This window comes from Miscanthus floridulus, chromosome 19 (assembly GCF_019320115.1).
Source record: "Miscanthus floridulus cultivar M001 chromosome 19, ASM1932011v1, whole genome shotgun sequence".
In the NCBI taxonomy this organism is placed as follows: Eukaryota; Viridiplantae; Streptophyta; class Magnoliopsida; order Poales; family Poaceae; genus Miscanthus; species Miscanthus floridulus.
In genome coordinates this window covers 45,053,504-45,065,414 of record NC_089598.1, presented here as the reverse complement: position 1 = coordinate 45,065,414, position 11,911 = coordinate 45,053,504, and the positions used below count along the sequence as shown (strand labels likewise).

The window sequence follows — 11,911 nt, the reverse complement described above, 5'->3', positions numbered from 1 at the left end:
TTTGTCTTTGGAGGTTCTTCTGACCATTGGTTCTTAGGACCATACAACCACTCCTTGAAACAACACTTCGCCATGGAATACATCTAAATAAGGTGACATTAGTACATGAACACATATAGCTCAACATTTCAACACATACACTTTGCACTTACTTCATGCTTGTTTGGACACATAAACTCCAACGTATTCTCAGGGTTTATCACAGCTCGATCTCCGCAATCGCATAGAGTCGTCTAACTGTGGCTAAGTGCTTCTCCTTAGCCGTCATTGGAGGGGGATTAGGGGGAGGTGGAACCCATCGCTCGAAGTGCTCTCATGGATGTCGCCCTCCCCACCAATCATCGAAAAGGAGGTGCCTGGGGTCAAACTTGTCTGCACCGTCTATCCACTGAAATAAAAAGCACCTCTCATGGGCCTACACAATAAAATTCCAACAAAATATTAGTAACCTAGTAATATAAATGAAGAAAAAAACCCATACGGAAACAATTACTTACATTAAAACGACTGCATGCGTAGAAGCAACGAGCCATTGTGTCCGGATGTCTTGATTGAAACACGTCGGCCGGATGACCACAGTCACAGTTTGGGACAGGAGTTCAGGAAGGACGGGGGCATCTTTGCTAAACTCGTTGGGGTACAATTCTCTAGGACGACCCCGTTTTTGCCACAACTGCTCCCGAAACATGTCTTCCATCTAATAAAACGGTTCAAATTAAACATCAATCAAAACAACGCAAATTAATATAAAATATAATCATTTGCATTGCAACTAAAATAATATAACCAACACTTATAGCAACAAAAATATACATGGTAAACATACTTCTAACTAAATAATTAACCTTAACATTGATAAAATCAAACTAATATCTTCCTTCAAACCGTAGCCCAAATTTAATTTTTCTCCTAACCTTAACTCTCATTCATAATATTCCTATCCACCATTCAAACGAAAATAAAAAGGTGTCATTACCTTGAACGAGGACGAGGAGGGAGGAAGGCGGCCGAAGAATGGAAGGGAAGGGAGGGAGGGAGGCGGCAACGAAGGGCCGGGTGGGCGGCGGGCCCGGCAGCCAGATGGGCTTGCTGCTCGGGCAGGCGGGACTGGTCGCGGGGATTTTATTCGGCTCTACAGCACCACGGATCAGGGCGCGGCACTGTCGCGCCAAGTTCGGTGGCGCGGCAGGCCCTGCCACGTCACCGGTCAGCATTTCCGATCGTCGTCACGTCAGCCACCCGCCGCGCCACCATGCATGGCGCGGCATAGACTTTTGGCCGCGCCATGGCAATAGGCGCGGCCAAAAGTGTTAGTTTTGAAAAAAAAACAGTGTTAGATTTAAAATTAGTTTACAAAAAGTGTTAAAATTAAAAAAAATCTTTGGATGCATGTGTATTCACCTCAATCAACATATGTTGGAGTGGAATGAAATGGAATTTAGTTCAATTACACTCTAATTCACTTCATTATATATGGATTGAGATAAATACATGCGCATCTAAACAAGGCCTATCCAAATATAGTCGTGGGTCTTTTCCCCTAAAAAAACTTCAAAATGGTGGAAACTCCCGGAGACGTGAATCTCTAGTTCTCTACCTGGGGGCTTGGGGTGGATGGTGGAGGGGGATCGGAGTGTCCAAAAAGTTCCCGCTGGAGGGTATCCATATATAACCCTCAAACTAGCCCTTGCGGTGCCCTCGTCCTTACCGGTGGAGGCGGAGAGAAGAGTCGATCTATTCCGACGCGGCTTCCTCATCTCCCTCACCAGCCGCCGCCCTGCTCCTACTGCTGCCACCGGCGCGGGAGAAGAGAGAGAACATGGCCCACGCCCACCAACGCCGCCGCGGGTGCTGCCTCCGGAGGCGGAGTCCTAGGCCCCGCACCCACGGCACCGCGACGCTGCTTCAAAACCCGCGCTGCCGCAGCACCTTACCCGCAGCCTTCTCTTTCAAGGTGAGTGTCGGAGATCCCTTCCTCCTCCAGCCGCCGATGGTGTCCGGTCTAGTACTGTTTCTTTACTTCAAGGAAACAAACAATTTAATTCTCCTTATTTTGATATATGCTGCACCATTCTATTTCGACCCGAGCAACATGCCCATCCTCCCTTGCCTGACCAGGATCTCTTTTCTGGTGTTGGTGATATCAAGGGTTACTCCGCCAACTATGACAGGAGTGGAACATCAAAGGTAGGTTGCTTCTGGATTTTTATTACCATGCTCTTTACTCTTTTCTGTCTCATCAGCCTCAAATTCTCATTAATTACTGTGGCTCACCGTTGGCAGGGAACTGCAGAGGTCGTCTTCTCAAGAAGGTCTGATGCTCTAGCTGCCTTTAAGAGGTACAACAATGTGCCGCTTGATGGCAAGCCTATGCAGATTGAGATCATTGGGACAAACATTGGGCGCCGCCACCACCAACCGCTACCTTCTCTTTCAGCTTGTCGGGAACAATAAAAACGGTATATTGTTTACCGTATACATAACCATGGCGAATAAATTCCTTTGTCTAGAATAAAATAAGGAATCTTAACTTCTGCTACAGCATATAAGTTTACAATGGACTATATTAGTATTCAATCCATATACGGTTTACTACAGTATATGGATCTTGCGGCATTCTGAAATCTGTTTTTGGTCGTGTGGTTATCAGCAAGGAAGTCAGTTCAGAAAGAAGTCAGGAAGGGCTTCGATTCTCTAGTACTGCTGATAGGTTGGATGCTTTGGAAGGAGCGCAATGACAGAACTTTCAACAACAGAGCAAGATCTTTTCGACTTGTTTCTTCAGGACACCTCCGACGAAGGCAAGCTTTGGGATTTGGCCGGGTTTCGCCAACTTCGGCAGCTGCTGCAGTGGTCGCTTTTAGATGTTTTCCCAATGTAATCTTTATTTTCCTTTTCCTCTGGTCTCCTTGTAATCCACGCATTACTGATTAAGTTGTAAGCGTAAAACTCTTCTTCCTCTTCATGAAATACTACCTCATGGTACGATGGAGAAAAAAACAGGTTTACTACGAAAAGGGCTGGCTAGCAAAGTAGCAATTTATGATAGGGCTACATCGCTCCAATTGCTCCCTATAGTTTCCACATTTTATATATATATATCCAATTCACCATGCCTGAACGAATGAACAAATGATGCACTACTTTAAATACAAAACGACCCTTGTTTAGTAATATATGAAGTAATAGTAAGCAAGACAAAAAAAATTGTGACTGCATTCACGATGGAAGGCTTATTTGCATCAACCTACTTTGAGAATGAGTAGAGCTGCAAATCGACGATATTCCACTCGATCAGCAGTAAGGCACCCCCAAAGTCGCTTGATCAATTGGACTGGCATATGCATACGACCTGGCAATGGGAATAGAATAATGGTGCTCATCTTATGATTTCACCATGAACTTAGCAATTGTGTTTACTGCATTCCAGTTTTATTTCGTTGTCCACCTTTTTTTTTGGTGTTCTCAGTTACATTTTAGTGAAACATAAACTCTAGACTAGACTTCTGGTATTAGGCCTTCATTTTATCATAGCACAACTCTATTTTGTGGTGGATTATTAGCTGACATATGAGATAATTGAGATTTAAATAGGGCAAACTAGTACCGTCTGTGTTACTCTATGAGCCATCTTAAACTAAACAATATTAAATACAGTAGACGACTTGTCTTGTTGACTACTTCCCCGTGGCATATATGTTGCTGGTGGTTTTAGATAGGGACCAAATTGCCAATGGATGGAAGAACCAAATGCATCGTATGTGCTGATATATTCTTTTGCTTTTTGTTGTGCATCACCATTATTGAATCTCTTTGAACTAGGACGATGGATAACATTTTTAGTGGCACAAGTGGTCACGTTGGCGAATCTGGAGAAATCTTTAGGGCAGATCAGTGGGCTTTTGGTTATTTTGCTGCTTTGCAATCTTTGGATGTTCCTCCAAACCCCCAGGTTTATTGCAGCCATGCATGATGGTTTATTCTATTTACATATCAATACATCAATGATTAATAGTTCTTTTCATCACTAGTTCAACATGCATGGCTCCTCCCAGATGTGCTGCCCACCTATGAATGGGCAACTTAGTCAGGGGTTCTCCATTGACAACACCCATGGCTCACAGGACCCTCCATCACTGAAATCACAGAGGGTCGCAAAGAAGAAAAACGTGTCCAGGAGAGGAACTGCATTTACCAAAGAAAACTTGGTGGTGTGTTCGGCATTTCTGAATATTAGCAAAGACTCTATTACTAGTAATAGTTTGCAACGTCTTTTAAGAAATCTTTGATCCTTTGATGCCCAAATAACATGGTGGCATAACATGCAGGTGTGAATCAGACTTCAGGTGGTTATTACAAGAGGATGCATGATTATTTCAATGAGCATAAGCCTGAAGGGTCCAACCGTAGCCAGATTGCGATTCAGCATAGGTGGGCATTGATTCAGAAAGCGATGAACACGTTCTGTGGGCACAAAGAAGCTATTGATAGGCTGAATGAGAGCGGAAAAAATGAGCAGGATCGGGTATACTTCCACTCATGTTGTCCTCCATCTCTCTAATTTCCATATGTTTATTTTTTGAATCGGTTTAGTCTATATTCATATGTGCATATCGATGATGCTATACAAATATACGAGAGGACATAACCTTTTACCATCATGCATTGCTGGAAAAAACTTTGCAATGAGGCCAAATGGAACAATAAGTTTCTTGAGCTAAACAACTCTACGTCACCGGATGGAATGTCATCTCCTCCAACTCAAGGCCATACTGTGGCTGGCCATGCAGAATCTGGGAATGAGAATATAGACACATCACGTCCTGAGGGTGGGGATAGTGCGAAGAGGCGTAGATCAAAGAGCTTCACAGAGACATCGTCATCTAGTACGGCTGTTGAAGTCCTCCAGCGGTTGCAGGAGAAATCAGAGAAGACCGAACAGAAGCAAGACCAGCAAATGACTGAAATCCTTAGTAGGAAGGATGAAAAAATTAAAATTCAAAGGGATCTTTTCAACCTTCAGAAGAAGCATATGAAGATGAGTGTGCAGCAGAAAAAGAAGGAAAATGCGATTAGAGAGAAAGAGTCAGAGGCTCACCTGATATCAGCTGAGTCTAGTATTATGTCGGTTGACATTGAGAAGGTCCCCCTTTATCTGAAAAACTATTATCTTGGCATGCAGCGGTAAATCATGGAGCGCAGAGGATTCATCAGCCCCTCGAACAATGAAGACTAAGGAGCGTGTGTTAAACTTCAGTTGAACTAGAGTTGAGCGTAGTTTTGTGAACTGTTGTGTATAGGCAATCTGATTTTGCCTGTCTGTAGTGTTGTACGATAAGATACTTCTAGATTGAAAATACTTCTAGATTGAAGGTGCACGCCACTGAAATAATTACAGAACTCTACAGATATCATATATTTCTTATCAACAAGTAACAAAATATCTATATGTGTCGACTGCCAACAAAATACAAAGGCCTTATCAGTAGGCTGCCTGCAGCTAAGCATGCAGCTAAAACCTATAGCTACATACAGAGACGGCAACCAAAAAACTAAACCTACAGGTAAATACTTTAGTTCCTGTTATTAGAACCAAAAGGACCAGAGCATTGGCCGTAAAGCATCCACATGTGTTTCATCAGGTCGTTTTGAAGCTGAGCTGCTGTCTCTCTGTCCTAAATGATGTTTTGAGCATCAATAAGTTTCTCAATTCCCGGGATTTCTCTATCCTGGTTAATTGGTGGGTTAGCCACTCCAGGCCATTCTGATGGGTGGATATTAGGTAGCTAAACCCCACGCTCATCTTCAACTATCATGTTGTGAAGTATGACACAAGCACGCATAATGGAATTAAGTACTTTTTGATTTCATAAACGAGCTAGCCTATGCAAGATTTTCCACTTAGCCTGTAGGACACCAAAAGCTCTCTCCACGTCCTTTTGACATGACTCATGTTGCTTTGAAAATACCTTTTGCTTGTTGCTAATTGGCCACAAATTAAGGGCTCGTTTGTTTTACTCTCCATCCAAATGGATTGGAGGAGATTGAGAGGGATTTGATACCCTAGAATAGCTATAGAAGTGCAACGTCAATCCGAGATAGCTGTAGCACACAAACACGACATTGATCAGTGTCTAGTGCAAAATAATATGTGCACCCCAAAATAGGTAAACAAAACAACCAGGCAACACATGGTCAGGTAAATTCAGTAGCAACCTGATGCAGCAGCAGAGGTTACAATGTTGCTGGCAATGCTGTGTCCAAACTCCAAAATCAATAGCTCATGGAGTTCAAGCACTAGGAAAGTGTTGTGCTATTGTCAGAGTTGCTACTTTGTGATTGTGTAATCAAATGTGGCAATTTTACTTGATTCTCCCTAGGCTTGCAAAAATGAAGATACATGATCATCAAGACCAAACACAAACAGAGAGAGATGCATATTTGATCAAACAGCTAGAGTTGTCTGTACACTATGTGGTGTTGCAGATTTTACCTAGGCCAAACTCATGAATACAAGTAGATTGTAACATTATCATGGATAAGATTCAGGGAGACAAACAGGGCTAAAAAAGCAGAACAAGAAGCATACTTTTGGGTTGACACAAAATTAATTTCCACCTCCCGACTTTGCCTGAACCTTGCTGGGATGCAGTGGTGAATAAATTAGAACCTGACAATTCATAAGGATAAGCTGACCAGTTTTGTGAAGAAAAAACTGAAACATTACCATGGGCTTAGATGCATAAATTACATGAACAAAAAAAAGGGATAAATGTTAGGCCAAAAAATAGCCTCTGCTTCAATCAGAGTATCGTCTGCTACTGTGAGGCAGAGTTATCAATCCATGATTCCATCTGGTTAGATTTGATATATTAGGTGATGGATTTCTAGAGTCTTGTTTCGAACCTGCAGGTCTGAATTGCACTGTTTAGTCTCAGTCTAGACTTCACTACTCCAGTGGTTCAACCATTTAGTTGTATGCTATTTTAATCCTTTAGGCCTTGTTTAGTTCCACCTCAAATTCCCAAAAATTGCTACAGTACCTGTCACATCGAATGTTTGCTGCCTGTGCATGGAGCATTAAATGTAGACGAAAAAAAACTAATTGCACAGTTTGGTGGGAAATTACGAGACGAACGTTTTGAGTCTAATTAGTCCATGATTGAACACTAATTACCAAATAAAAACGAAAGTGCTACAGTAGCCCCAAATTCCAACTTCCTGAAACTAAACAAGACCTTAGATAGATAGATATATGTTGATCCCCCATAGGCTGCAAAATTCTACCAGAGTAACATGCCCAGGTAATTACAAGAACCAACCGGAACGAAAAGGCAAAAATAAAAAAAGAATCAATCAAGTCAGAGACGAGGGGCCGACCTGTGGGTGAAGAACTCGACGACCACGAACGACTCCTGTGAGGCCTGGAGGAAGGCGGTGAAGTTGGACACGTCGAGGTCCACGGCCGCGTCCCCGTCCGTCCGAGGCAGGGCGAGGAGGAGGCGGCGAAGGTGAGGGCGCAGGGACGCCGCTCCGCCTCCGCCTCGCCGCTTCCACAGGGATTCCGCCGGCTACCTCACTACCAGTTTGACTCCCTTCTCACACGCAGCCGGGGCGGCAAGATAATCCCGCCATGGAGCCAAGCTCGCAACGCATGATACCCTCCCTCCGTTTCCCACGAAAATTTCATGGACCACGCGCGAACGAAACCGTCCGTGTTCCAGCGATTCCTTCTGCGTTCGTTGTTGGAGAAGGAAGCTTTTAGGGGCATGACTTTTTTATTTTAGGACGACGCATATTATGAATATGTCTTTTATTTTGAGTCGTATTGTTGGAGACAGTCTTAGGCCCACTAAAAAAAATTGCTACCAGCCCAATCTAGCCCATTCGTGGGCATAGCACTAGAACCCACAACGCCCCAACTCCAAACAAGCGAGGCGGTTAGGATATTTCCTCAAGCCCCAGCCGGCCGCCGCCTCTCCCTCCCACAGCTAAACGGGCGCCGCCTCCTGCTCCTTCCTCGGCACCTCCACCTCGCAATCCACTCCCACCTCGCCCCTAAAACCCTAGCTAAACCCAAGCCGAAAGAAAAAATGGCTCTCCTCGCTTGAGCGCGCTCGCGCCCGCCCCTTTCTGGCCATGGCGCTCCAGCTCCGCCGCCTCCTCCCGCACGGCTACGCCCAGCGACACCGCGCCGTCACCCACGCGCTATCGCCGCCGCCGCCGCCCGCAATGGTGAGTGGCTCTCTGTCCTCCTCATTCTGATGAGAATTTATCACGTCCGAAAGTGTCTGGGGTGCATGGTGGTGCGGCGTGAACGCTACCTGTTCGCTGTATTGCCCGTGAGCCACAGACAAAGCCTCGTTCCTTTTTCTTTCAAAAAAAATGTGGCTTTGCGAAACAGCAAGGTTCTGTCGGGAGCTATGACATGGCGCATATCAATATATTATCCCCTGGTTACTGAGAAAGACATCCTTTGCCATTGCACAACAATGTGCAAGTCTGATTTGCAAGCAATAAAACATACCAGATACCATCAACCACCATTGTGTCAATCACCTTATTTTTCTTTTGTTTCATCTACTTTCTTAAAGAATTATTCAACTAAGAACATTTACTGAATATGGGATTTAAGTTAAAATGAAGCACCTATTTTCCGTTTGATGGCGAATGTATTTGAAGATAGTGATGGCTTTTGCCCTTTGCTGTTCTGTCATTCTTTCTTTTTCACGTGATCATGAGAATGGGACAGAATGATTTTTTCATGATTCTACCTGTTATAATTTGGTATAATATTTTCATTTGAGTTGTGCTTGTTTTTATGTGTTGTCTATTTATTTCCTTTACAGCTTCAATTCGAGGTGTTTCAGAGATATTCTTCCACACCCTGGCCCTTTTTACCATTCCGCCCTTGTGAAATGTGCGGGGTTTCATTCCGGAGCAATTCAACAAGGAAAATATCTTCAAGAAATAATTTTGGGGTTGCCTTACAGCCCAAAAGTAGTGCCTTTTTTACTCCTGGGCTCTTTGGCAACCGTAGTTCTGTATGTTTCAGAGCCACAGACAGCTGTGGAATTGCTTTAAAGGCTAATAATATCGGTAATTCACGACCATTCTCAACTACATACAGTAAAAAGCTAAGGTTTCTTATTAGAAATAAGACTTCATTCAGTAATCTAAATATGAGAAGGGAAGACGGAAGTGTTGCACATAGTTTGTTTCATAGATCTGAGAAACGCCAAAGCACATTAGCTACGTGTAGCACCATTGCTGACGAGGCTTCAACATGTACTAGTAACAGCGGCAAGAGTGTTACTGATGCTAAGACTGACACTGCCAAGAGGAAGAGTTCAAGAGGAAGCAAAAAGGAAGCTGATGGAGATATGAAAGAAAAGGAAGTACATACCAAGAAAAAGAGGATATCTGCTAGAACTCGTAAAGCTGCAACAAAGACGACTGAGAGTACTAGTGCGAACCAAGAAAACAAGAAGACTGATAATTGTAAATAAAAAAAGGGTGCTGATAGTTCTAAAGAGAGAAAAGTGAATAATAGGTCAAAGTCAAAAGCAAAGGTTTCTGATTCTTCTTCTGTACCTTCTGAAGCTGAGATTTGTATGAAATCCTCTATTGATGGTTCTTGTATTGAGAAAAAGCCACTGGTGCCATTGTATCCTCCCAGAGCCAAATCAGTTGTGGTTGTGGAATCAGCCATGAAAGCAAAAAGTCATTCAAAATTACCTTTGGGACATGTATGAAGTGTTACCAAGCTATGGTCATGTGAGAGATTTAGCAGGTAGATCAAAATCTGTCCGCCCTGATGATGACTGCAGCATGGTCTGGGAGGTGCCTGCTGCTGCCTGGACACGCCTTAAGAGCATTAAAGTTGCACTGAAAGAGTATGTTTTTCGTAGCGTGTAGTACGGATACATTTTTTTTTGTTCACATAAAACATACATATGCTTTGATTATGCATGTTCTCCTGTATAAAACAGTTTCACATTTTTTGTCAAAGGTTTATAAGCATTACAGAGACAAAGAAACACAAAATCAAATAGACCTATCATTATAGAAGTAATTGCTGTAATGTTCGATAGGTTTGCATGGATGTTTGTCTCCATGATGTTTTATTGTATTCAACAATGACTCCAATCCGCATAATTCTGCAAGTTAGTCAATGGTGGTAGGCTAGAAAATATGGAAAACATCAGTAGTTGGTTCATTTGGTGATATAGTTTCTAAGCTAGGCTTTCCCTGCAGATAGTTTGAGTATTCAAGTTTCTTATTTTGTTGCAGATAATTTGAGTGTTTATGTTTCTTATTTTTATGTTCTTCTACGTAGAAGTATCACTATTGTCATTTGTGTATGCTGACACATTATTGTTTTGATCGTAGTATTACTGTCATCAGTTATTGCTGTAATATACTTGAGTATTATTTGTTGGTGAGATTGTTTTGTAACTTTGATACATGTTATACTTTAATAATGGTCTGCGGTTGACCACATATAGAAAAACTACTGTGATGCTGGTTTGTATAGTTTTGTTTATTTTTATACTTGTATGTTCATTAAAATGGTAAAATGGCCTCAACTGTAGTTTGAACTGTATCTGAACATATCTTTTGGCCACGTCAACTGTGTAATCTAACCCTTTTCCCTAAGACCGGACTTCTGCTTATACTAGTGGTAGTTTATTAATTTGAATTCAGCTAAGCTAATAGTATGAAAGGTAATAGTTCTACACACATATTGCTGATTGCTTTTACACCTTGTGTTGAGTTAATAACACATTGCTAATTTTTTTTTTGCCAATGTTCTCTTTTCTCTAGAGCAGAAAATTTAATTCTTGCATCTGATCCTGATCGTGAAGGTGAAGCGATTGCTTGGCACATCAAAGAAATGCTTGAACAACAAGGTGCATTGGGCTATGATGTGACTGTTGCGGAGTTGCTTTCCATGAAATAACTGAGGATGCAATAAAAAAGGCTTTAATGTCCCCGAGGTATATTGACATGGACTTAGTCAATGCTTATCTTGCACGCCGTTCCCTTGATTATCTAATTGGGTTTGGCATATCACCACTTTTGTGGCGGAAGTTGCCTGGTTGCCAATCAGCTGGATGGGTCCAATCTGCTGCTTTGGCCCTTGTTTGCGATCGAGAAGCTGAAATAGAACAGTTTAAGCCACAGGAGTACTGTACCGTACAGATATACTTCAAAATGCAATCTGCAGATCCTTCAAATGGCACATGTATTCCATTCCGTATAAAGCATTTGAATTCAAAAAAGCTGGATCAACTTTCCATACCCTCTCAAGAAGAAGCGCAAGCTATAGAAAAGAGGATTCATTCTTCTAAGTTTGAAGTTTTAGGTGTTAAAAGAAGTAAAATTCAAAAGAATCCTCCAATGCCATATATTACATCCAGCCTTCAGCAGGATGCAGCAAACAAACTTCATTTTACTACAGGGCATACCATGAAGGTTGTTTCTGCTAGACTCATTATGTATTGTATTTTTATGTAGGAGTCTGTTGGCTCATGTGACTCATTATATGACTGCAGATTGCCCAAAAGCTTTATGAGGGTATCAACCTTTCCTCAGAAGAAACAACTGGGTTAATAACATACATAAGAACTGATGGGTTCCATGTAAGTAACATCAGACATTTTGATGACACAAATAGGTTTACTGTTTATTGGTGCATATGTTCCACAACATCTGTTCCCTATGCTTTACTCTCTATTTTAAATTTCAGAATCATCTTCTTTGGTCATATGGTCTAAAGTTAGTGCATTTACTTTAAAATGATCAAAATTGTCCTGCTGCCTTCTGACTAAACCAAGTGGGTAGGAAGCTGGACAGGAGGAACTTTAAATGATGCATTAAGTTGAGCAAAACTGCACTCCTTTTGCAT

At 42.3% G+C, this 11,911-nt stretch overlaps 2 protein-coding genes across 6 annotated transcripts; both read left to right on the top strand.

The window, feature by feature from the left end:
- The first annotated feature begins 1,819 nt into the window (after window positions 1-1,819).
- On the top strand, window positions 1,820-4,648 carry LOC136525963 (uncharacterized). The gene is made up of 9 exons (XM_066518771.1): window positions 1,820-1,954; window positions 2,119-2,187; window positions 2,284-2,440; window positions 2,599-2,657; window positions 2,786-2,877; window positions 3,823-3,952; window positions 4,032-4,254; window positions 4,329-4,524; window positions 4,612-4,648. Exons 1-9 carry the CDS (start codon window positions 1,820-1,822, stop codon window positions 4,646-4,648), a joined length of 1,098 nt encoding a protein of 365 aa, XP_066374868.1.
- Window positions 4,649-7,907: 3,259 nt separating this feature from the next.
- On the top strand, window positions 7,908-11,214 carry LOC136528866 (uncharacterized). Of its 5 annotated transcripts, XR_010777154.1 has the most exons (5): window positions 7,908-8,235; window positions 8,850-9,099; window positions 9,302-9,896; window positions 10,833-11,000; window positions 11,095-11,214. XR_010777154.1 is itself a non-coding variant. In XM_066521866.1 (4 exons), exons 1-3 carry the CDS (start codon window positions 8,140-8,142, stop codon window positions 10,961-10,963), a joined length of 441 nt encoding a protein of 146 aa, XP_066377963.1. In that variant the 5' UTR covers window positions 7,908-8,139; the 3' UTR covers window positions 10,964-11,000; window positions 11,095-11,214. The 5 variants fall into 5 exon arrangements, 1 of the variants encoding a protein (XP_066377963.1); XR_010777152.1 differs by having other exon boundaries at window positions 8,850-9,896; window positions 10,869-11,000; XR_010777150.1 differs by having other exon boundaries at window positions 8,850-9,896.
- The last annotated feature ends 697 nt before the right edge of the window (window positions 11,215-11,911 follow it).

Coding starts and splice junctions, on each gene's coding strand:
- LOC136528866 (XM_066521866.1), top strand. CDS start 8,140: ATGGCGCTCCAGCTCCGCCGCCTCCTCCCGCACGGCTACGCCCAGCGA. Junction 8,236..8,849: donor CGCCGCCGCCGCCCGCAATG/GTGAGTGGCTCT, acceptor TTTCCTTTACAG/CTTCAATTCGAGGTGTTTCA. Junction 9,100..10,868: donor TTTAAAGGCTAATAATATCG/GTAATTCACGAC, acceptor CTGATCGTGAAG/GTGAAGCGATTGCTTGGCAC.
- LOC136525963 (XM_066518771.1), top strand. CDS start 1,820: ATGGCCCACGCCCACCAACGCCGCCGCGGGTGCTGCCTCCGGAGGCGG. Junction 2,188..2,283: donor ACAGGAGTGGAACATCAAAG/GTAGGTTGCTTC, acceptor CACCGTTGGCAG/GGAACTGCAGAGGTCGTCTT. Junction 2,878..3,822: donor CTTTTAGATGTTTTCCCAAT/GTAATCTTTATT, acceptor TCTTTGAACTAG/GACGATGGATAACATTTTTA.